At 42.3% G+C, this 21,833-nt stretch overlaps 1 protein-coding gene across 3 annotated transcripts in view; it reads left to right on the top strand.

Moving 5' to 3' along the window:
• The window catches only part of LOC141089037 (intracellular hyaluronan-binding protein 4.S-like), a 133,132-nt gene that overhangs the window by 77,515 nt on the left and 33,784 nt on the right, over window positions 1-21,833 (top strand). For 2 of the 3 annotated variants that reach the window (XM_073575299.1, XM_073575301.1), the window contains one exon: window positions 20,716-20,787. In XM_073575299.1, the coding sequence (XP_073431400.1) occupies window positions 20,716-20,787 (72 nt within the window). The remainder of the gene's footprint in view (window positions 1-20,715; window positions 20,788-21,833) is intronic. The other variant, XM_073575300.1, reaches the window with a different exon arrangement.

The raw sequence follows: 21,833 nt of genomic DNA on the forward strand, positions 1-21,833 counted from the left end.
TATGGATTATAACAGGACCCTGTTCTGTCTGCATTTCTGTTTTTCAATTTACGTGCTGCTTTTTAGCAGGATAATCCCGAACCACAGTCTGGCATACCACCGATCTGCTGACAATACACAATTTTATATTTGAAATTTTAAACCAAGAGTCAGTCACACACCCTCATCTATAAATGATTGCTTAGCCAAACTGCAAGAATAGATAAATGTTAGCTGGCTGAAACTGAACCCTGAAAGTGAGGTTCTTTTGGTCATAAGCTAGGGCCTAGCAACAAAATGGCAATCTTCAAAAAAACACCTCCTTTTTCTGGTAAATGCAATCTTTCAATACTCGGGTATGTAAACTGGGTGTAGTTTTTAACTGTCAAACTGTTGTCACTTGAGCCTGGCTCATGCAACATATTTGAAATGCCCTATTCATCATAATGATGGCTGGACCTTACAGGAAAAGCACTTTCTACCTATCGTGCCCCCCCCCCCCCAAATTTACTTATAGATTGTAAGCTTGCAAGCAGGGCCTCCTGTAACTGTTCAACTACAGATGCTTCTCACACAATTAGAATATCATCAAAAAGTTAATTTATTTCAGTTTTTCAATACAAAAAGTGAAACTCATATATAGTTATTACAAACAGAGTGAATTATTTCAAGTGTTTATTTCTGTTAATGTTGATTATGGCTTACATCCAATGAAAACCCAAGTCACTATCTCAGTACATTAGAATAATTTAAAAAAAAAAAAACACGCAAAGGCTTCCTAAGCGTTTAAAAAGGTCCCTTAGGCTGGTTTCACATTTGCGTTAAAACAACGCTGCGCCCTGCGTCGTTAAGCCCCGCCCCGAGCCGGCTCCCTGCCCGCCCCATCCGGGATCACCGCCTACTTTCGCATTTGCACGCATGCGATCGGCGCACCCTATCTTTAGCATAGGGTGCGCAGATCATGCGCTGCCAGTGTGAAAGTAGCGTGCTGCGCACTTTTGACGGTGCGCCGTGCGCGCCGAAATGCAGCATGTTGCATTTCGGCGCGCACGGCGCACCGTCAAAAGTGCGCAGCACGCTACTTTCACACTGGCAGCGCATGATCTGCGCACCCTATGCTAAAGATAGGGTGCGCCGATCGCATGCGTGCAAATGCGAAAGTAGGCGGTGATCCCGGATGGGGCGGGCAGGGAGCCGGCTCGGGGCGGGGATTGACGACGCAGGGCGCAGCGTTGTTTTAACGCAAATGTGAAACCAGCCTTAGTCTGTTTCAGTAGGTTCCACACTTATTCGGAAGACTGCTGACTTGACAGATGTCCAAAAGGCAGTCATTGACACAGTCCACAAGAAGGGTAAGCCACAAAAGGTCATTGCTGAAGAAGCTGGCAGTACAGAGTGCTGTATCCTAGTATTGGAAAGTTGAGTGGAAGGAAAAGTGTGGTAGAAAAAGGTGCACAAGCAACCGGGCTGACCGCAGCCTTGAAAGGATTAAGAAAAGGCCATTCAAAATTTTTTGGGAGATTCACAAGGAGTGGACTGCTGCTGGAGTCATTGCTTCAAGAGCCACCACACAGATGTAACCCGGACATGGGCTACAAGTGTCACATTCCTTGTGTCAAGCCACTCATGACCAATAGACAATGCCAGAAGCGTCTTACCTGGGCCAAGGAAAAAAGAACTGGACTGTTGCTCAGTGGTCCAAGGTGTTTTCAGATGAAAGTAAATTTTCATTTCATTTGGAAATCAAGGTCCCAGAGTCTGTAGGAAGAGTGGAGAAGCACACAGTCAAAGGTGCTTGAGGTCTAGTATGAAGTTTCCACAATCAGTGATGGTTTGGGTAGTCATGTCATCTGCTGGTGTAGTGAAACAAAACACCGTGAGCACAACTAAAGGGTGGTGCTAAAGTTAGGTTACCAAACCGTATAGTAAGTATATAGAAACTTAGCACTCAACTTAAGTATAAACAAGGCGAATTTATTGTAGTAAGAAGTGTTGAGTGCTAAGTTTCTACATACTTATCTGCTGGTGTAGGTCCAGTGTGTTTCATCAACACCAAGGTCAGTGCAGCCGTCTACCAGTAAATTTTAGAGCACTTCATGCTTCCCTCTGCGAGTTTTTTGGAGATGGAAATTTCATTCCCCAGCAGGACTTGGCACCTGTCCACACTGACAAAAGTACCAATACCTGGTTTAAAAACAACAGTATCACTGTACTTGACTGGCAATCAAACTCTCATGACCTTAACCCCATGAAGAATCTATGGGGTATTGTTTTCCAAATGTTTTATTTGAGTTTCAATAAATGGGGAGGATGGAGGAGGAAAGATGGGGAAAAAAAAGGGGGGGGGGAAATGTAAAGGGAAAGAAGGAAAAAGGAAGGACAATAAAGTCCAAATATAAAGAAGACATAAAATGAAACAAGTTAATGCAGAAGCATATTATGCAGTGAATTATTACAAAGGTAGGTATTTAAGCATATAATATATTAATATGTGTTCCAAAGACCCAAACACAAGGGGCCTTAGGCAGGTGCACTCTGGGTGAAGACTTAAGAGAACAATTCCAGCCATCTAGACCATTTCCTAGTATATTTAGCAAATTGATCATGCACATTCGCAAATTTCAATTCAAAAGAATAATGAAGGCTAAGTTTGTCCATAATTTCATTAATTTGTGGGGGTTTTGGGTTTTTCCAAAGAAAGGCAATACTATGTTTGGAGACTAGTAAAATGTGCATAATCAATAGCCTGTTAGAAGTATCAATTTTGTCTGCGTCCAGAGAAAGAAGGGCCAGACGAGGAGACAAAATAAGTCGTGTTCCTAGGATAAAATCGATAAGGTTAGAAATCTTTCTCCAAAAGGGAACAATTTTGGGACATTGCCAAAATATATGCAAGATATTTCCTGGCCTTCCACAACCCCACCAACAGAGCGGAGAATTGTCAGGGTTGATTCTATCAAGTCTAACCGGGGTATAATACCATCTCGTTAAAAGCTTGAAGTGGGTCTCTTGTAGTGATAAGGAAATGGAAGAGGCATACGAGAGGCTACATGCCTGTTCAAGGTCAGAAGGGTCAATTGTCGTGTGCAATTCGGTTTCCCATTTGACAATATGTTGAGTCTTTACTGCTTCAAAGCTATTGTTACACCATTTTTACGTGTATTCAAAACGCCAAAAAATATTATGATCTATATTACAAATAAGGTTAACTGCTGGTTCAGAGATTCTCGGGTAGATAGTAAGGAGCTCATGGATTATGTCTGAGGATAACATATTGTAAGAAAGCAGGGGTAGTAGATTAAAATCTTTCCTTCAGTTTATTATAAGGTGTACAAGTAACGCCATCGTATAAATCTTTAATTTTTTTAAGTCCAAGTTCAGACCAAATGGGGTCAATGGTCTGATTAGACGCTTGAAAGATAACTGATAGAGCCAGATTTTTTTATTGTGACTTCTTTGTTAGAGCCTCTTTTTGGAGCAGAAAATTTTTTCCAAGCTTCAGAAATAGCTTGAAAAGTCAGATGAGAATTTGTAATTTTTTTTGAAGGAGTTGGTTCAGAATTAGTAGGTGAAGAGGTTTATAATTATTAAAGAACAGTTCTAGTTCATGCCAAGCTGGTGTCGTATCATGAGGCCACCAGTATGAGCTTTGTTTGACTAAATTTGCAATGTAATAGGCCGTAATATTTCGGGAACCAGCTCCACCATAAGATTTATGGTTGTATAGAATATTTTTTGCTATTCTGGGTCTTTTGTTATTCAATATAAAGGAGTATAATAAGGCTTGAAGGTTTGTGAGAGAGGAAGTGGGTATTTTTAAAGGCAGTGAGCGAAGTAGGTATAGTATTTTTGGGAAAATATACGACTTGACCATCATAATTCTTCCCCACCAAGAAAGCCCATCATCTCTAGATGTACGGAATTCATTAAAAAACTTTTTAGTAAGCAGCTCTAAGTTTATTTTTATTAGAGTTTACGTTTTTGACGAATTTTAGGCCTAGATATGTCAGCTCATCAGTGGCCCACCCCCAAGGTGAGAGGTCCTCAATTTCCTCTTGGTCTGATCCTAGGTTAAAGCCAAGTATTTGGGATTTTGTCGTTTATTTTAAAATAAGAGATTTTAGCAAAAGTCTGTATTAAGGTTTGTAAGGCAGAGAGAGAGTTGCTTGGATCTGCGAGGGTAAAATATCATCTGCATACAACGCTATTTTAAAATCTCTGTGCAAAGTTTTGATTCCCGAAATCTTTGTGCTGTTCCTGATTAATTGGTCCAGAGGTTCAATAGCTAATGCAAAAAGTAATGGTGACAATGGGCAACCCTGTCTGGTCCCATTAGCTATATTAAACGTAGAGGAAAGATGATTGTTAGAATAAACCCTCGCACCAGGGCCGGAGTACAAAGCCTTAATACCTCTCGTGATCTGAGAAGCCATTCCAAATTTTTTGAGAGTTGCTTCGAGATATGACCAATTAAGGCGGTCAAACGCTTTCTCAGCATCAAGAGAGATAACAATGGCCCTGAGTTTGTTCGAGGAAATAAGCTTATGTTAATGAGTCTTCTCGTACCATCTATGGATTATCTTCCTTTGATGAAGCCTATCTGATCACTGGAAATTAAACTCGGGAGGGATTGATTTAGTCTATTGGCCAGGATCTTTGCATAAATTTTTATGTCTGTATTGGTGAGGGATATATGTCTATAATTAAAAATTTGGCTAGTTTCAGAATTTGGTTTTGGGATTACGATAATTGTCGCTTCCAGCATCTCTTTAGGAAATTGACCGGTTTGGGAAGCTGAGTTAAATACTTTGATAAGGTGGGGGGGTTAATATATTACTAAAAGACTTGAAATAATCATTACTAAACCCGTCTGGGCCGGGTGATTTGAATGTTTTAAGTTTATGGTATCTAGGACTTCTTGTTAATTGAAGGGAGAAGACAAAAATAAGTCTTCAGGGATAAGCTTTGGAAGGTTCATGCTGGAAAGAAATGATCCAATCTCTGAGGTAGATGGCTGCATATTGTGGTTGTCTTGGTTGATATTGTACAGATTTTTGTAATCGGCAAAAGCTCCTACAATATCTTTAGGGTGGACCAGGGATGTACCATTAGAGGAAGTTATACTGTCAATTCTCTTCCGTTTCCGTATATTCTTAAATCTGTTTGACATGTATTTTGAAGGGCGGTTTATAGATAAGTAATGTTTGCATTTTGCTCATCTAATAGCTGGGTTGTAAAAATTGAATGATTTTCCTTAACTGCAACCTGAGATCGGTAAGTTCTGATAACACAGCTTGTTTGTTAAGGGCATGTCACACTAAGAGATATCGCTAGCAATATCGCTATAACTAGTGACGTTATAGCGATATTGCTAGCGATATCGCTGTGTGTGATACTTACCTACAACCCGCTCCCCCGCTGCTTATCGCTGATCGCGCGAGAACAGGCTGGACCGTTTCTCGTCGTCGGCTTCCTGCGGCACTTCCTGCTGTGGAGACTAGCGATGCGTGGAACCGGGCGGGAGGACGCAGGATCGCCTGGTGTAACAGGTAAGTAGCGACCCCCGTCCCCAGCGATGTCGCTAGTGAGATCTGCCTGTGTGGCAGCTCACTAGCGACCACTTAGCGATGTACCAGCGATCCTGACCGCGTCATATCGCTGGTTGGGATCGCTGGTACATCGCTAAGTGTGACAGTACCCTTAGAGGAAACAGAGGATCGACATAGTTCCTCTTCTTTAGATTTAATAGACTGTTGTACGGTAAGGATTTTATCCCTATTAATTTTTTTTTTTTTTTTGTCTGGAGGAAATTTGAATCAAGACTACCCACAACACCGCCTTGTGAGCATTCCAATAGGTAAACGGATTGAGGAGGTTTGATTCGTTTTCACTAAAATAATTTTGTAAGGCTGAGCTGATTTCAGATTTGATGGAGGGGTTATGAAGCAGAGAGGAGTTGAATTTCCACATGAATTGGGGATGAATTGGGGACCCTATTATCAGTTCTGCAGTTACCGGGGAATGATCTGAAATAGATTTATTAAGTATGGAGCTCGAGGAGAACCTTGGCAAGGAGAAGACATCTGTGAGTATCAGATCTATTCTAGATGCCGACTTATGGCCATCAGAAAAATGAGTAAATTCTCTAGATGTGGTGTTCAAACAGCGGAATGAGTCGAATAGCTCGTGATTATAAATCCAGCTGTTAAAGGATTGCGTTTTTTTTTTTTCCAAAATCATATTTATTGAAATTTTACATAGTTAAACATGAAAACACATCAATTCCGCAAACAGTGCAGAGTAGATTAATAATACATCAAGAAAACAGACATACAAACGTAGGAGGCAAGGAATAAGGGGGGAAAAGGGGGTAGGTACACCTAAGTATACGACTGTAAATTACTTAGATCAAAGGTCTTAACAGAAACTGACCTGCTAAAGTGCAGGTTCCTGAATATCAAAGTGGCATATAAGCTAGACACATAGCAGGGTTCATCGCGGGCAGGGAATATCAGACCCTGAATCGAAGTAGCACAAGCATCATCACGGTGGATTGAAGGAGAGACTGCTTACCAAGCCATGGTTCCCAAATCTGGGACTTTTTCTTTTAAGATGACGCAGATAATACCAGAGCCCTTTCGTATTGGCAATGAAGGTTCATCCTGTCAATCACAAATTGTATGGTCGGAGCGCTGGCCACTCTCCATTTGGATGCCACTGCCAGTCTAGCGGCTATAAACAAATGTGAGAACACTCCTCTCAACACATACGGGATCTCATTCAAACCGATATGCAATAAAACCATACTGGGTTGTAAGGCCATCCGGATCCCAGTTACCTCAGCTATCACGTCCTCTAGGCTAGCCCAAAAATTTAGTAATTTCAGGCACGACCACCACATGTGGCTAAGTGTCCCCAACATACCGCAGCCTCTCCAACACAATGGGGAGCACTGAGGGCCAATGCGAGCAACTTTAACTGGGTAATAGTACCAGCGTAAGTGGACTTTTTTCAATTGTTCCAGATGGTTTAAACAAGAGGAAACTCTCCGAACCTCTAACACCGCCTCCCGCCACCCATCAGGCGCTAGGGTGACCTGCAAGTCATCCTCCCATTGTCTCATGAATTGCAGTTTAACCTCTGGGTCAGGATCATTCAGGGCTCTATACAAGATAGATACATTGTGTGTACTAGGTCCGGGCACCAGGAAGAGGCCATTTACTGTACGGTCTAGGTTAGAATTAAAGAAGTACGACGGTTGTGTAGTGTGTATAAGATGTCTTAGTTGCAAAAACTGATAATCTATGTCGAATATCTGGGTGTTTTGCAACTATGCGGTCAAACGGCTTAATCGCTGTGCCGTCACATAGCTGATGAAGTGATTTTACCACAGCCAGTACCCATGGCTGTAAATCTATATACGGGATATGTAATTCTAGCGCCTTCAGTGACACTTCAGTTAACGGGATTTTAATAAGAGTCGGGACCGTCTGTCTCCAAAAATGCAGGGCAGTAGACATGGTTGGTAGAGGGAGATTACAAGGCCGCGGCCCAAAGGCTTCATCCTTTAACATAAATCGGGTGGAGCCTCTAGACGCATAGAAATTGTCGATTTGCAACCATCTATGATCCTTATCTAGCTGCCACCAATCCCGCAGCCCCGCTACCACTGAGGCCTTATAATACGCCATCAAATTTGGCAATCCCATTCCCCCCAGATCATAAGGGTAATACAAAAGGGACTTGGCCAATCGAGGAGTTTTGTGGGCCCATATGTATTTGTTTGTTAAGCGCTGAAGGTTTGTTATAATTTTGCTTGGGACCCTCAAAGGGAGACATCTGAAATAATATAATATCGAGAATTTTCATCTTGATATTAATTCTAGCCACCCAGGAGGTCATAAACAGATGTAAGGTGTCCAGCTCAGTCTTTATCTGTCTGAATAAAGCAGTATAGTTTGCCTCTATGATATGTTGAGAGTGTGTCAGCTTTATACGGAGGTAAGGGATACCCTGATCAGTCCAATGAAAGGGAAACTTATTCTCTAATTCAGCTTTGGTGACCAAAGGGACCGCGACAGGGAATACCAGTGATTTGGATGCATTCAATTTGTAATAGGATACTGACGCAAACTCCTCTAGTTCAACCATGACGGCCGAAAACGACCGCTCCAGGTCCACACAGGTTATGATGACGTCATCCGCGTACAGACCGATCTTGTGAGCAGCCGGGCCCACCATCAAACCTGAGATATCAGAGTTAAGATGGATTTTCTCCGCCAGTGGCTCCATGCATAATGCAAATATAATGGGGGATAGTGGGCATCCCTGTCGCGTAAGGATTGCGTTTTTTGTCTGCTGGGAGAGATGGAGTCTAGTACACCATCTGGCACCATATTAAAGTCCCCTAACAAAAGTAGGGTTCCTGAATGTGTCTAATTTTTTCATTAGCTTATTCAGGAAGCTAAGTTGTCTGATGGTGGGTACATAAGTATTAACTATTGTGAAGGTTTGGCCGTTCAATTTGCACAGGAGAATGATGTCCTTTTTCGTCTTTTACTTCAGAAAGCAATTCAAAGGAAATTGAGTTACCAATCAGGGTTAAAACCCCAGCTTTCTTTCGTGGGCCGCAAGATTCAAATACAAATGGGAAATTTTTCAGATTCATAGAAGGGTGGTTGTCTTTTTTGAACTTGGTTTCTTGAAGGCATACAACCTCAGGATGCATCCCGTTAATCTCCCTACCAATGGAAAATCTCTTCCAAGGGCTATTTAGCCCCCTGACATTGTATGATATGAATTTTATTTTCATGTTACATCTATGGGGTATTGTAAAGAGGAAGATGAGAGACGCCAGACCCAACAATGCAGATGAGCTGAAGGCTGCTATCAAAGCAACCTGGACTTTGATACCACCTCAGCAGTGCCACAGGCTGATTGCCTCCATGCCACGCCGCATTGATGCAGTAATTGATGCAAAAGGAGCCCCGACCATGTGTTGAGTGCATTTACTGAACATACATTTCTGTAGGACAACATTTTGGATTTTAAAAAAATCATTTTTCAAACTGGTGTTATAAAGAATTCAAATTTACTGAGATAATAACTCTTTTGGTTTTTCATTGGCTGTAGGCCATAATGATCAACATTAACAGAAATAAACACTTGAAATAGATCACTTTGTAATGACTCTACATAATGAGTTTCACTTTTTGTATTGAACTGAAATAACTTTTTGATTTACTACGTAATTTTGTGAGAAATACCTGTATGTTAATTTTTATTGTCTTAACATGTTCTGGCCGATATGCACCATTAAAGACTTCTACTCTCACATACCATTAAACTCACCTGTTCTTAATCATATGTGGGAGACAATATTCTTTGGATAAAATTGGCCACAGCGGCCATTTATTTAACAAACAATACAATAACCATTTAATTATCAGAAAAGAGGGAGGTCCTTGGAGCTACCAGATCACAGAAATCTCTTTACCCTCAGCCGTTGAACCCAAGCTTGAGGGCACCACACTATGGTCAGTGGTAAATAAATGCTAACCATGGGCTCCCAGGGTCCATCCCTGTCCAGAGCCCAGTTAAGTGCCAGATCATCTGAAAGGTACCCTTTATTTGATACCCCAACCAATTTTTCCAACAACTCCAAGGACACCCAAACCACAAACGCACTCTGATCCCTCAGTGCGTGTCCCCCCCACAATCTCCAGCGCATGTTCGATCCCTTCTTGTATAGCTAGCTCCCAAATATCAATAGCATTAAAATGCACACCATCTTGTAACACTATTTAGCATAACCCATGGGCAGCATGGGGTTCAAATCCCCCCCAAGGGCAAAATCTGCAAGGAGTTTGTATGTTCTCCCCGTGTTTGCGTTGGTTTCCTCCAGGTACTCTGGTTTCTTCCCACACTCCAAGGAGATACTGATAAGGAATTTAGATTGTGAGCCTCATCGGGGACAGCGATGATAATGTGTGCAAACTGTAAAGATGCTGCAGAATAAGATGGCACTATATAAAAATAAAGATTATTACCTTTTCCCTATGAACCCCTTCTATTGATCTTGCTACATGCCATGTTTTTCTATTCACGGTGTCTGATCAAACCACCAACATATTTGGAAATTCTGCCCGTAACCTCAAAATTTCAAAGCTGGTGGCCTTAATCAATTCCCTCACTGCCCTTACACCCAAGCTATTACATTTGATGTGTAAAACAAAGATATCAGGCATTCTATCCAGACGTGCTGCTCAGGTAACACCCGATTCCACCCCATTCATCTGAATCCAAGCCATCTTACCATCAGCTCAATATTGCTCCCCAATGCACATAAGTGCCCAAACAAGGCCCCTCATCTGCAATATAAAACAAAGTACATGCCTAAATACCTACAGCCGCACGTAACTTAAAAGAAGAGAAGCAAAACAAGTCGAATCCAAACCCAACTCCCTTAATCCTTTTCTCATAGCCACAGTAAATTGATATCTTGAAAGAAAAGACCCATCCGCATGATGTAGCAATGGACTGCTCTTTTTTGGACATAACTACAGATGCTATATGAACCAGCGCAACACACATTTCAGACCTAACCACTAACTCAAGCTTATCCTTTCTTCCTCGACCTACTTGATACTGATACAATGGAATGCGGGGAGGGGGGGTGCTGCTGGTGTCGGGCAGACCCCCTTGACTGACGTGCCCCATAGCGGCAGCGTGGTGTGCTGCGATCAGTCGCATGCCACTGGCTGGGGACCGGGGCTTTAGGCAGCTGCCTAGTCTGCCTGCCCGTAACACCGGCCCTGCCCATAGGTAAAATTCTTCAGTCAAAGTTTTTTTTCCCAATAACTACTGTAGCTCCCTCAGCGTCAACTTGTGCAAGCGTTGTGCCTGCTATACCTCTTGACTCAGACATTAACTTGTCCTTAGGTAAATGACATTTACTCTGAATCAATTAAAATACTCAAAAACCTTAACTGTATACAAGGTCCCTCCATTTTTTTTCCCTTGCTAACGGCACTCCAAAGCGATTTGCCATCCTTCCATGGTCATAAAGACTGTTACAAACTGCCCAATCAAGATGACCCATAAAAAATCAACTAAGTAATGAATAACTGACTGGCAGAAACATCCCTCACCACCCATTCCAAAAAAATAATTTTTCAAACAGAGAAAAAAAATCGCATAACCCATCGGCAAACTCCTATCTTGAAAGTATCCACCTTGCCCATAACGCTGAACCCATGTAACTGCTGTCAAATGTATTCGCCACTGAACATAATTCAGGGTCAATCCTGTCATTTACTGATGAAGCTTTTGGATAAATGAGTTAAAATATATTCAGCTCTTTTTAAAGATACTACACCCAGCAGTGAAATAACCAAATCCACTACTGGAGTAGTAGAAAACTGGCCCGCCATATGCCCAAGCCGAACATCCTTCCCAATTTTCTCCAAAACTACCTTTGAATTGCTTGAATTGCCCTTCATTAAATAGCCAACATGCTGCAGGCTTACCTTTTGATCCCAGCACCCTATGAACGGTGCTTCCCACAATTCCCAACTGACTACTCCCACTCCCTGGACAGGACTGCTGATACCTATATGCCTCCATTACTTTTAACCCCTGCATGACCTTGGACGTATGGATACATCCAGGCGATTTTGCGCGCACAGTGGCTGTGCACGCACGATCACTGCCGGGTGTCAGCTGATTCAGACTGCTGACACCCGGCACTAAGTGCCAGGAGAGGTGTGGGCACCAATTCCAGCACTTTAACCTCCTAACTGCTGCACCACCAGTTAACCCCTTCAGTAAACACCATAAAGGGGCAAAAAATACTTTTTCTTCATCCCATCGAGCAAAAAGTTCCTGCTGTTTGCTTTCTATTTTATTTTTGGGAGGTAGAATGAACAATCAGCTGTGCCTGAAAATGATACCAATAAAAACATCAACTTGTCCCACAAAAAACAAGCAATCACATGACTGTCAGCAGAAATGTGCAAGAATTATAGCGCTACAAAAATAAGGCCATGCAAAAACTTGTTTTTGCAAACAAAAAAGAAGCGTCTTTTAGTGTAACAGAAACCAAACCCGAAATAAAACGGTATTGCTGTAATTGCAGGAAAGAAAATGATCTGTTCTGGATAAAATCGAAGATTAATTCTTGTTCATTTAAAAGGTATCTAAAAACATTTACCAAAAATTTTTGGAGAGGGGGGGGAGACATGGTAGGAAAAAAACATGTCACCAGACGTGTTTCAAACAGGATATGTTCTTAGACTTGGTGTGAATGCAGCAGCCTGAAGATTAGTCGTCTAATCACTTATACGGCTTGAGGAACGCCATAAAAAATAAAACAAATTCTTCACCTGCCGTTGATTTGTTCATTCTGCCTCCCAAAGATCGCAGTAAAGCTCTGCTCACATTGTGGATGCTGCCTGGTCAGTGATCCCGAGGTTTCCGTCTTTAGGCATTCATAAAAGTGCAGTCAGTCACAGTTTTGTGCAATTCTGCAAAGGACAACTCTGAACAGAGGCCAGACGAAGACCAGAGCAACTCTGCTGCCTCATTATAATGAATGGATCACTCTAGGTTTCATCTGAATCACGTCACTTGGAAATTTAGATGGAATCCCCAAAGAAAGTGCTCTGTATAGAGCACAGGATAAATGTGATCCAAAATGTTCCCAATAAAAGCTTCAAATCAATCCACAAAAAAAGCAAGTCCCCACTCGGGTCTGTCACTTGTCAATGAAAATATTGGGGATTCCACATAACTGGTAACAGAGACTCTGGAAAAGCAAAATTGCTCCTTGCACCCCCACGAGAAATCCAGTGAATTCTGTGCTCCCAAATGCCCCTCTACCTTTTGAGCTTCACATTGTGCCTAAACCATATTTAGCGTCCACGTGGTTTGCATTTCTGTAGTGATGAGAGCCCATCTAACTTACAGGTACAGGTCTCCAGAAGCATGAGCTGGGCACAATGGATGGGCACTACAATGTACTGGTCACTACCACGGCAGTTTGCAATTTTCACTCTGCAATGTCCACTGCTGCTTATTTCTGGAAAACGCCCATGAAGTCAAAATCATCACGACACCTGTAATTTCCCAAAGTGGTATAATTTACAAAATGGGGTTACTTGAAGGGGAATTCTGCTCTTCTAGCACTTGGGGGGGGGGATCTGTATATGGAGTCCGCAAACTGTTCTATGAAAATCTGCGTTCCAGGAGGCAAATAGAACTCCGTTCCTCTTGAGTTTTGCCGTGTGGCGAAGCAGTACAGTACAGCCACATATGGGGTATTTCTACATTCAGCCAAAATTGAAGATCGAATTTTAATGCCATTTTTACCCATTCCCCAGTGTGAAATTGTAAAATCTGGGGCTAATACAAAGTTTTGACGGCAAAAATGTATTTTTTTTTCTTCACAGCCCAATGGTATAACATTTTGTGACACACCTGTGGTGTCAATATGATCACTGAACCCATTAATGAATTCATTGAGAGGTGTAGTTTGTATGGGGAGTTCTGCTGTTCTGGCACCTTGGGGGCTCTGTCAATGTGACATGGTACACTCAAACCAGGATAGCAAAATTTGAACTCCAATATGGTTCCTCTTCCTTTTCGATCTGTGCCTCAAAAGTATTTTTGTATCACATATAGGATACTGGCGTACTCGAGAGAAATTGCGCAACAAATTTTCGGGTCCTGCTATCCTTGTGAAAATGAGAATTTGGGGCCAAAACATTTTTGAGTGGAAAAAATGTTTTCATTTACAAAGATCAATGTCGTAAAATTCTGTGATACACCTGTGGGTTCAAGGTGTTCACTGCACATCTAGATAAATTCCTTGAGGGGTCTAGTTTCCAAAATGGGGTCACATGTGAGAGGTTTGCACCATTTAGGCACATCAGAGGCTCTCCAAATGTGACATGACACCAGTAGACCATTCCATCAAAAGCTGCGTTCCAATACATCTTTCCTTCCTTTCTGAGCCCTGTCGTGCTCCCAAACAGTAGTTAATCACCACATATGGGGTATATGCTTACTCAGGAGAATTGCAAAACAAAATTTGTGGTCCATTTTCTCCTATTATCTTGTGAAAATAAAAAAATTTGAGACATTAATTTTTTTTATTTTGTTGGAAACTTTTTTTTATTTTACGGCTTTACGTTATAAATTTCTGTCAAGCATCTGGGGGTTCAAGGTGTTCACCACACATCTAGATAAGTTCCCTGAGGGGTCTAGTTTCCAAAATTATCACTTTTGGGGGGACTCCACTTTTTAGGAACATCAAGAGCACTCCAAATGTGACATGATGCCTGCTAATTATTCCAACAAATTTTGCAGTCAAATGGAGCTCCTTACTTTCTGAGCCCTGCCGTCTGCCCAAACAGTGGTTTCCCCCTACATATGGGTTATTGACATGCTCAGGAGACATTGCCCAACAAATTTGGTGTCAATTTTTTTTTGTCATCCTTGTGAAAATAAAAAATGGGTCTAAAGTAAACATTTTTGTTGAAAAAAAAGTTAATGTTCTTTTTTTTTTTTTTTTTTTTTCCACATTCTTTAAATTCCTGTGAAGCACCAGAAGGGTTAATAAACTTCTTGAATGTGGTTTTGAGCACCTTGAGGGGTGCAGATCTTCGAATGGTGTCACTTTTGGGTATCTTCTGTCCAACACGCCCTCAAAGTCACTTCAAATGTAATGTAGTACCTTTTTTAAACAAACAAAAAAAAAATTGGTTTTGTTAATTTTGTTGAAAAAATTGGAAATGGCTGGTTTACTTTTAACCCTTACAACTTTCTAACCAAAGAACATTGGGTTTCAAAAATTGTGCTGATGTAAAGTAGACCTATGTGAAATGTTAGTTATGAACTATGTTGTGTGACATAACTCGCTGATTTAAGGGGAAAACAATCAATTTTAAAAAATTTTGCCAAATTTCTGTGTTTTTTTTTTTATAAACTCAAGTCATATCAAATAAATTTTACCACTATCAAGAAGTACAATATTACTAAAAACACTCAATCAGTGAGATCCAATGAAGCGTTCCAGAGTTATTACCACACAAAGTGACACTGGTCAGAATTGTAAAATTTGGCCTGGTCATGAAGATGCAAAAAGTCTTAGGGGGGCTGAAGGGGTCAACTGCAATCTGATATCCTTCTGCTCCCATTGTATACTGGGATGTTGTACAGCCTTCCTTTGATGGAATTGTTCATCATAACAGAGCCAGGCCTGACCCCCATAAGTCCCAAGTGAATCCATATAGCAAAAAAGCAGAGAACAGTTCTCGGGATCTTTTTCGCCCACTACACTTGCCAAAATAGCAACTGCCTGTAACCAATTTATGAATGTCTGTGGAATGAGACACCATCTGTTTTTCTTTCTTTTTTTGCTGTTATCCTTTTTCCCCTTATCAAGATCACCTTTTTCAAGTGGTAGCAGCGAGAATATCTCCATGTATTCATCCTGCCAAAATTTTTTCAAATGAGCCCTCAATTGTCCCTCAAAACATACATGTACCTCTTGCCCGATCATCCAATTTAATCGCATCCTTTTTCTTAGTTTGAATCAAAATGGATACACCACTGCAGGCCCACCTCGCTTACTTAAGCAATACTCCCGCCAGTTCTACCTCTGCCCCTAAGCTATCCTGTGCCACTACCCATTCTGAAGTAAGTGACACAGCATTCCCCAGACCAGATCCCCCTTCCAAACGCAGTAAAAGCACTCTATCGCTACCTAGCAACTCCTTAACCCCCAAAACTTCTGCCTTACCTACACCCCTGCTCAGTGCAGCCATCATCTCTGGAGCCTGCCCCCTTTCACTTAAACCTGACAGTCTTGTATTTTGCAATGGCCAAAGCATAACCATACTTGCTGGGCTGCACGGGTGCTGTGAGCCCGCCAGCCGTAGATCCCAAATCCTGCTGCTCATTCATCCTCATTCTCCTCCTTCCTCCTGACACCTCAACTTGGTTCAGGCAGGGGTCACTTGTAATCCCACTGTATCTAATGGGTTGTCTGAGTCAGCCAACTGCTGCCCACTTCTCATGTTGCTGACCTGCTGCTGACTCCTGCCTACTCCCTGCCCACTTCTGCCAGGACGTCTGGCTTGTTGCAGATGTCCCTGCTCAGTGTTGCCCCAGGCAGCACTTGCGAACAGATCATCTCCACCAGTGTTCACCATTTCACCTCACTGCTAGACATCTAGGACAGCCGTCTGCTCCACCTCTTCTTCCTCCCTGTCCCGCCACTGACCTCCTGTGTCCTGGAGCCCTATTGTCACTGGCAGGCCCTGCAACAGGAACATTGCCAGCGGGCCTCGCTGCATAAGTGTACACTTCGGTCATCTAGAAGAAATGGGCCCTCATTGTGTGAGTCGTGGCCTATTTCTCCTGTGGCCCCAGGCTGCCTTCTAAGATTCCTCCCTGGCTGCCAATGCCACTCAGCTGCAGTATTCTGGCACCCTCCTGCCATGAGGGCCCTTAGAGGGGCTCCTAAGCTGATGCCTGGAGCGAGGGGTGGTTTCAGGGCTCAGTCTCTCTGGTGGCCTTGTTCTGCGCAGCCTCTGACCAGACCTACCGATGTGGCACTGCAGCTCCCACCATGCCTGATACTTGCTCCTCAAGCCATGCTTCTCCCCTGATGCTTGCAAGCTCTCCACAGCTGTCTTAGGAGAGCCTCCATATTAGCCATAGCTATATCAGGCAAGGGCAGTATAGTACTAGGGGTCATTCTTCACCTTGAAGATCCCATTAAATGGCCTCCTTCCTGCATTTTCTTTTATATATGCCCCTATAGTCCCTCCATCCCCCTTTTTATTTTCAAATTCAAACCCTATAACCACCAATCACATAACGTTCAGCTCCCTGCCCAACCCCTGTCATGTGGGGCTTTGGGGCCTACACTTGTACTTTATTGTCTGTACATGTATCCACTTAATTGTAAAGTGCCGTGGAACACGTTGGCGCTATAAAAATATAATTATTTAATATCCGCTATCATTAGCCTTTTAGCGACCACCAACACGCATTAGAACAGCAGCTGTTATGGGGTCTTATTCATGAGTCATTTTAAAACATCGGTCTGGGATAAGTGAATAGTGTACCCCCACGGGGAGCAATTCCCGCTGGTAACAGCTAACACCCCACGGTATCGACCCTGGCAAGTTTTGGGGCCGATTGGCCCATTAAATACTAGTATCTCAGGAGGTTAAAAGACCACCCAGTAGCAGGATCAAGCATTGCAATGCATGAAACCAACAACATAGCAAAAGATTATACATGTCCCCCAGTGGGACTTAATGAAAAGTGGGGGAAAAAGTAAAATGTGTGTAAAACACAAAGCGCCAAAAATACTGGAAATCTGCTTTGCCACTTAAAACACAGCCTTTGTGATAAAATAAAGATAAACCATAAAGTAAACATTAATTGGTATCGCATCGTTTGGAACGTTTTGATCTATAAAAGGAAAAGCACCCTGATTTTTATTTTGATTCTGTAGATAAGAGAAGTAGAGCCACAAAAGAGATTAGTTCAGCTCACCCTTTGTATGACCAAAGATCTTCGAGGCACGGACCGTGGACCAGAAGATAGGCATTGCAGTCCAAGAAAAAGAGATAGTCCAGCTCAGAAGAATAAAATCCAAAAGCTTTATTTGACTTCTTAAAACAAGAAACAAGAGTTCATGCTTTATTAATTGATTTTTTTTTTTATGCAACTTTTTTTGTATTTCTTATTGTTTCATGTCAGATAATTGTTCTTTGTAATTGTCGTCTTTAATGAAGCACCTGTTTGAATTTATGTATCCACCCTTCACACATGCAAGGCATGCTGAGTCTAAGAACACCTGTTCGAAACGCGTCCAGCCTTTCACTAACAACCTTTCCTCTGGGTAGTTCGGTCGGGTGCGTTAAGATTAAGGTTTTAAAAAGTCAAAGCTTTTGGGTTTTATTCTTCTGAGCTGGACGATCTCCTTTTCTTGGACTGCAAGATAAGAGAAGTGCAGTGTGACAGTGTACTTTTCCCTCCCTGGAGTTAGGCTTCCTTTCAGCCTCCATCTTGATTCCCCAGCTCTCATCCTGCATTTTTCTCTGTATGCTCTACTTTAAATCATGTGGTGCCTCATGTGACCATTTACAGCCAGTGCACGCAATGTACTGGGATAACTGTTGTGAATTCTCTTGCTTGGAGTTCTGAGCCGAAGCTCCCTCTGGTGGTTGCTGAGAGTAGTGGAGCTAGTCAGGTGGATGGAAGTTCCCCACCTGACGACGATATTTGGAAACCTGGGAGTATATAATTGAGCTGGCTGCTGTTGGAGGTTGCTGGTGATTCCCTCAGTGTGCATTTGGAGCTCTTTTGTCCCCTGCCTGATCTGCATGGTTCAGCTAAGTGATTCTTTTGCAAATCCTTTGCATCTAATCTGGTTGTGTTTTTTGCTTTCTGTTTTGCTGCTAGGGTTCAGCGTGCTCCCTGCTGGGGGCAGCGCTGGGCCCTGCTTCATATGTTGCAGCTTGTTCAGTCCCCTGTTATGTTAGTATCTTTTTGCTTTGCTGCCTGTTTATACCAGAGTGCTGATCTAGCGGGGGTGAGATCGTGTGATCTCATGTTTTTTGTATATTAGAAGTGTTGGACTTTTTTAGGGTTTTGTGTGTGATTGCAGACAGTATCTTTTTCTGTCCTGTCCTGTCTAGACAGCTTGGGCCTCCACCGTTTGCTCAGTCTGTTCTCTGCCTGTGTTTGTGTCTCATCTTGTCTCACCAACAATATATGTTTGCGGGCTGTCTATTTCTTTAGGAATCTGCTCCGGGGCAGGTTAGAATTCATCTTTCTGTCTTTAGGCTTAGTTAGTCCTCCGGCTGTGACGAAGTGTCTAGGGCATCGTAGGAACGCTCCACGACTACTGCTAGTTGTGTGGATAGGATCAGGGGTCTGCAATCCGCTTAGTTACCAACCTCTCTGGTCTTCTGGTGGCTTAGCCTGTTCCTGCCATCCTCCTCGGTGACCCATTCATAACAGATAACAGATTATTCATCCTTCTATATTTTCCTAAATGAGCAGATGGACCATGTAGAAGATCACAGTTCAAACTTTGACTTATAATTGTGACAAGAGTCAAGTAGTCATCCTCATTATCTGTGATTGGGTCTCTGCTTTCCCTTATGGAGATTTGTGGTGGTACAATGCATGCATTTTCATTGTAAAGGCAGTTCTTTTGACTCATTCCAGCACCCATCCTCCATGAACATAAAGCCATGTAATGCTCAGCGGGTCAGCCTGAGATCATGTAACCCATATGAAGAATACTGTGAGTTTTCAAATTAACTTATTAAGCGGAATCTGTCAGCAGGTTTTTGCTATGTAAACTGAGGACATGAGGTAGGGGTTAAAACACTGAATTTAATGATGTGCATGACCGGCTGTGTAGTGTTTACATAGACTGATTAACATTGCTAGACTAGCTGGTGCATGCTTGTAAGTTGACTTTCCCCCCTTCTGTGATAAGCAACTCACTATATAACTATGTACATACAGAGCCTGGAGTGGGAGAGGGCAGCTTTCTCAGCTCTGCTGCATGCTAAATCTATAAACTCTCAGGCCACACCCAGTAGGCTATCTGCCTACATCATGCTGCTCTCAACCTGGTGATAGATTATTTTTAAACAAAATCTGGAGCATTTAAGGGAATTGGTTATGGACTGACCAGAGTTGGAGTAGTAGTACAGTATATTTCAATCACTATGGGCAGCACCAGCAGGTAGCTTTGTCAGGTTGGCAGGATAAGCAGGTATCGTAGTCAGGAAATAGCCACCAGAGGTCGGTACACGGAGCAGCAGTCGGATCTTGAGGATAAGCAGCAGGTGGAATGAAGCTAGATTAAAGGCTGGGAGCTCAATCTCGCAAGGAAGTGCAGTGCCAGGTTTAAGTAGTGTGTTCAGTCAGGAACTTGGGATGGAGACAATCTGGAACAGCACAGGTACAGGTATCTGTTTTAGCAAGGAACTGTTCAGCAAGCTAAATGGCTCAGAGGGAAGAGCTGGTGCACAAGAGCTGCTGGTTTCGATTCCTGATTGAATCTGTCAGCAGATATTTGTGATGTAATCTGTGAGCAGCTCAGAGCCTGAATCCAGTAAAGTGTCACTTGCTGGTCTGCATGCTGCAGTTTTGATACAATCCCTGCTTTCTCTGCTGCATATCTAGCAGTGCTCAGAATTCTGAGCTGTGTTAATACCCCACCTACACTACTGATCAGCATTTTTTTGTCAGTGTACAATCAGTGGTGGGTGTGGGGATACACACAGCAGTTGAGCAGGAGACCCACAACACTTAATCCTGTAGTGATAACCTTCTGTTAATAGGCTATTTGTTGCTGTTTCTATAAAATTAGTCTTTTAAAGTGACCTCTCTGATCAGGCTCTCCGCCCCTATCATGCTGCTCTCAAATTACACATCAAACACCTTCTGACGAATTCCTTTTAGAGCTGTCACTTTAAAACCGCTGCGCTTGTTCAGCCATGCTTTAAAATACACCTCTGCTTGATCACTTTGGCTGACAAGTATGAGCTTCCAAATTTCCATTTTTGACACTAATAACATTGATTTTGTTTTCAGATAAATGTACTGGTTCTCAACGCTGATCATACTGTAATCCTTGTATTTTCTGATGAGTCCATGCACGATCTAAGTAAAACCAATATTCTTTGTCCTTAGTAGGATAAGAGCAGAAGACAAGAGGGGCGGTGGTGGACCACACAACTGGGGCTCATTTCAAGATACTTTCAGGTACAAAATAATACAGCCAAAATGAAGCTATAGTACACACTTTACCATAGGTCCTCTAATATAAAACTGTATTGAAAGAAATACAACACATTAAAAAAAGAAAAAGTAGCTTGTTTTATATAATGACTGTAGGTTAAATGATAGGATTTCTGTTGCAACTTCGTTTTCTAACGTACTGTTTTCCTGTCAACTGCACTTACAGAAAGGATTAAACCTGCTTCTTTCGCTGCCTGGACTGATCATAAATTCTCAATTTTCAGTTCACAGGTAAAATCAGTATTTTTTGAAGACAGATTTTCACATTATGTGATAAGAAATGGCAGTTACTACTGATAAGACTCTATGTAATGGAGAGGAGGGTGGACAGAGGGGCTAGAGGCAGCGTTCCTCCCTACTCTGGTTTACATAGAACGTAATGTAAAAATCTATCTTCACTAAAACTGACTTTACCCATAAATTGAAAATGAAATATCCGTCCAGGATGAGAGAATCAAATTTCTCTAATGTATATTACAAAGTTTCTTATTTTCATGTATACTATTGATTTAAATAAAAATGTAAAACTATGGTTACATGCTTGCTTACATTGATGAGTGCTAGGCTGCTTAGCGCTCCGATCCTCTGACAGCTCACAGCAATTCATGTTCAATCTGAGTCTAGTTAAAATACTGGTGTTCAACTTTTAACATGCTTACTTAGCAAGGCACTAACCACGCGGGCATGAGGGCATTGTAGATCTATAGCCTAAATCTTACCCAATAATGGGTAGGACTCACCCCATCCAGCCCATGGGTAGGACTCACCCCATCCAGCCCATGGGTAGGACTCACCCCATCCAGCCCATGGGTAGGACTCATCCCATCCAGCCCTTGGACTGGTCACTGTAATTTTGATAATAGTGGATGATGGCATAATTGTATAGCACACTAAAAATAAAGATTCACTATATTGGGCAAGGTCTACACCCACTGTTACTACTTGCTAATAGGAATGAACCGCAGTGTTGTGTCCATGTGCTGAGTTCAGTGGAATGACATGCTGGGAGG

Source organism: Dendrobates tinctorius, unplaced genomic scaffold, assembly GCF_039654945.1.
Source record: "Dendrobates tinctorius isolate UK_male_01 unplaced genomic scaffold, ASM3965494v1 ptg000044l, whole genome shotgun sequence".
In the NCBI taxonomy this organism is placed as follows: Eukaryota; Metazoa; Chordata; class Amphibia; order Anura; family Dendrobatidae; genus Dendrobates; species Dendrobates tinctorius.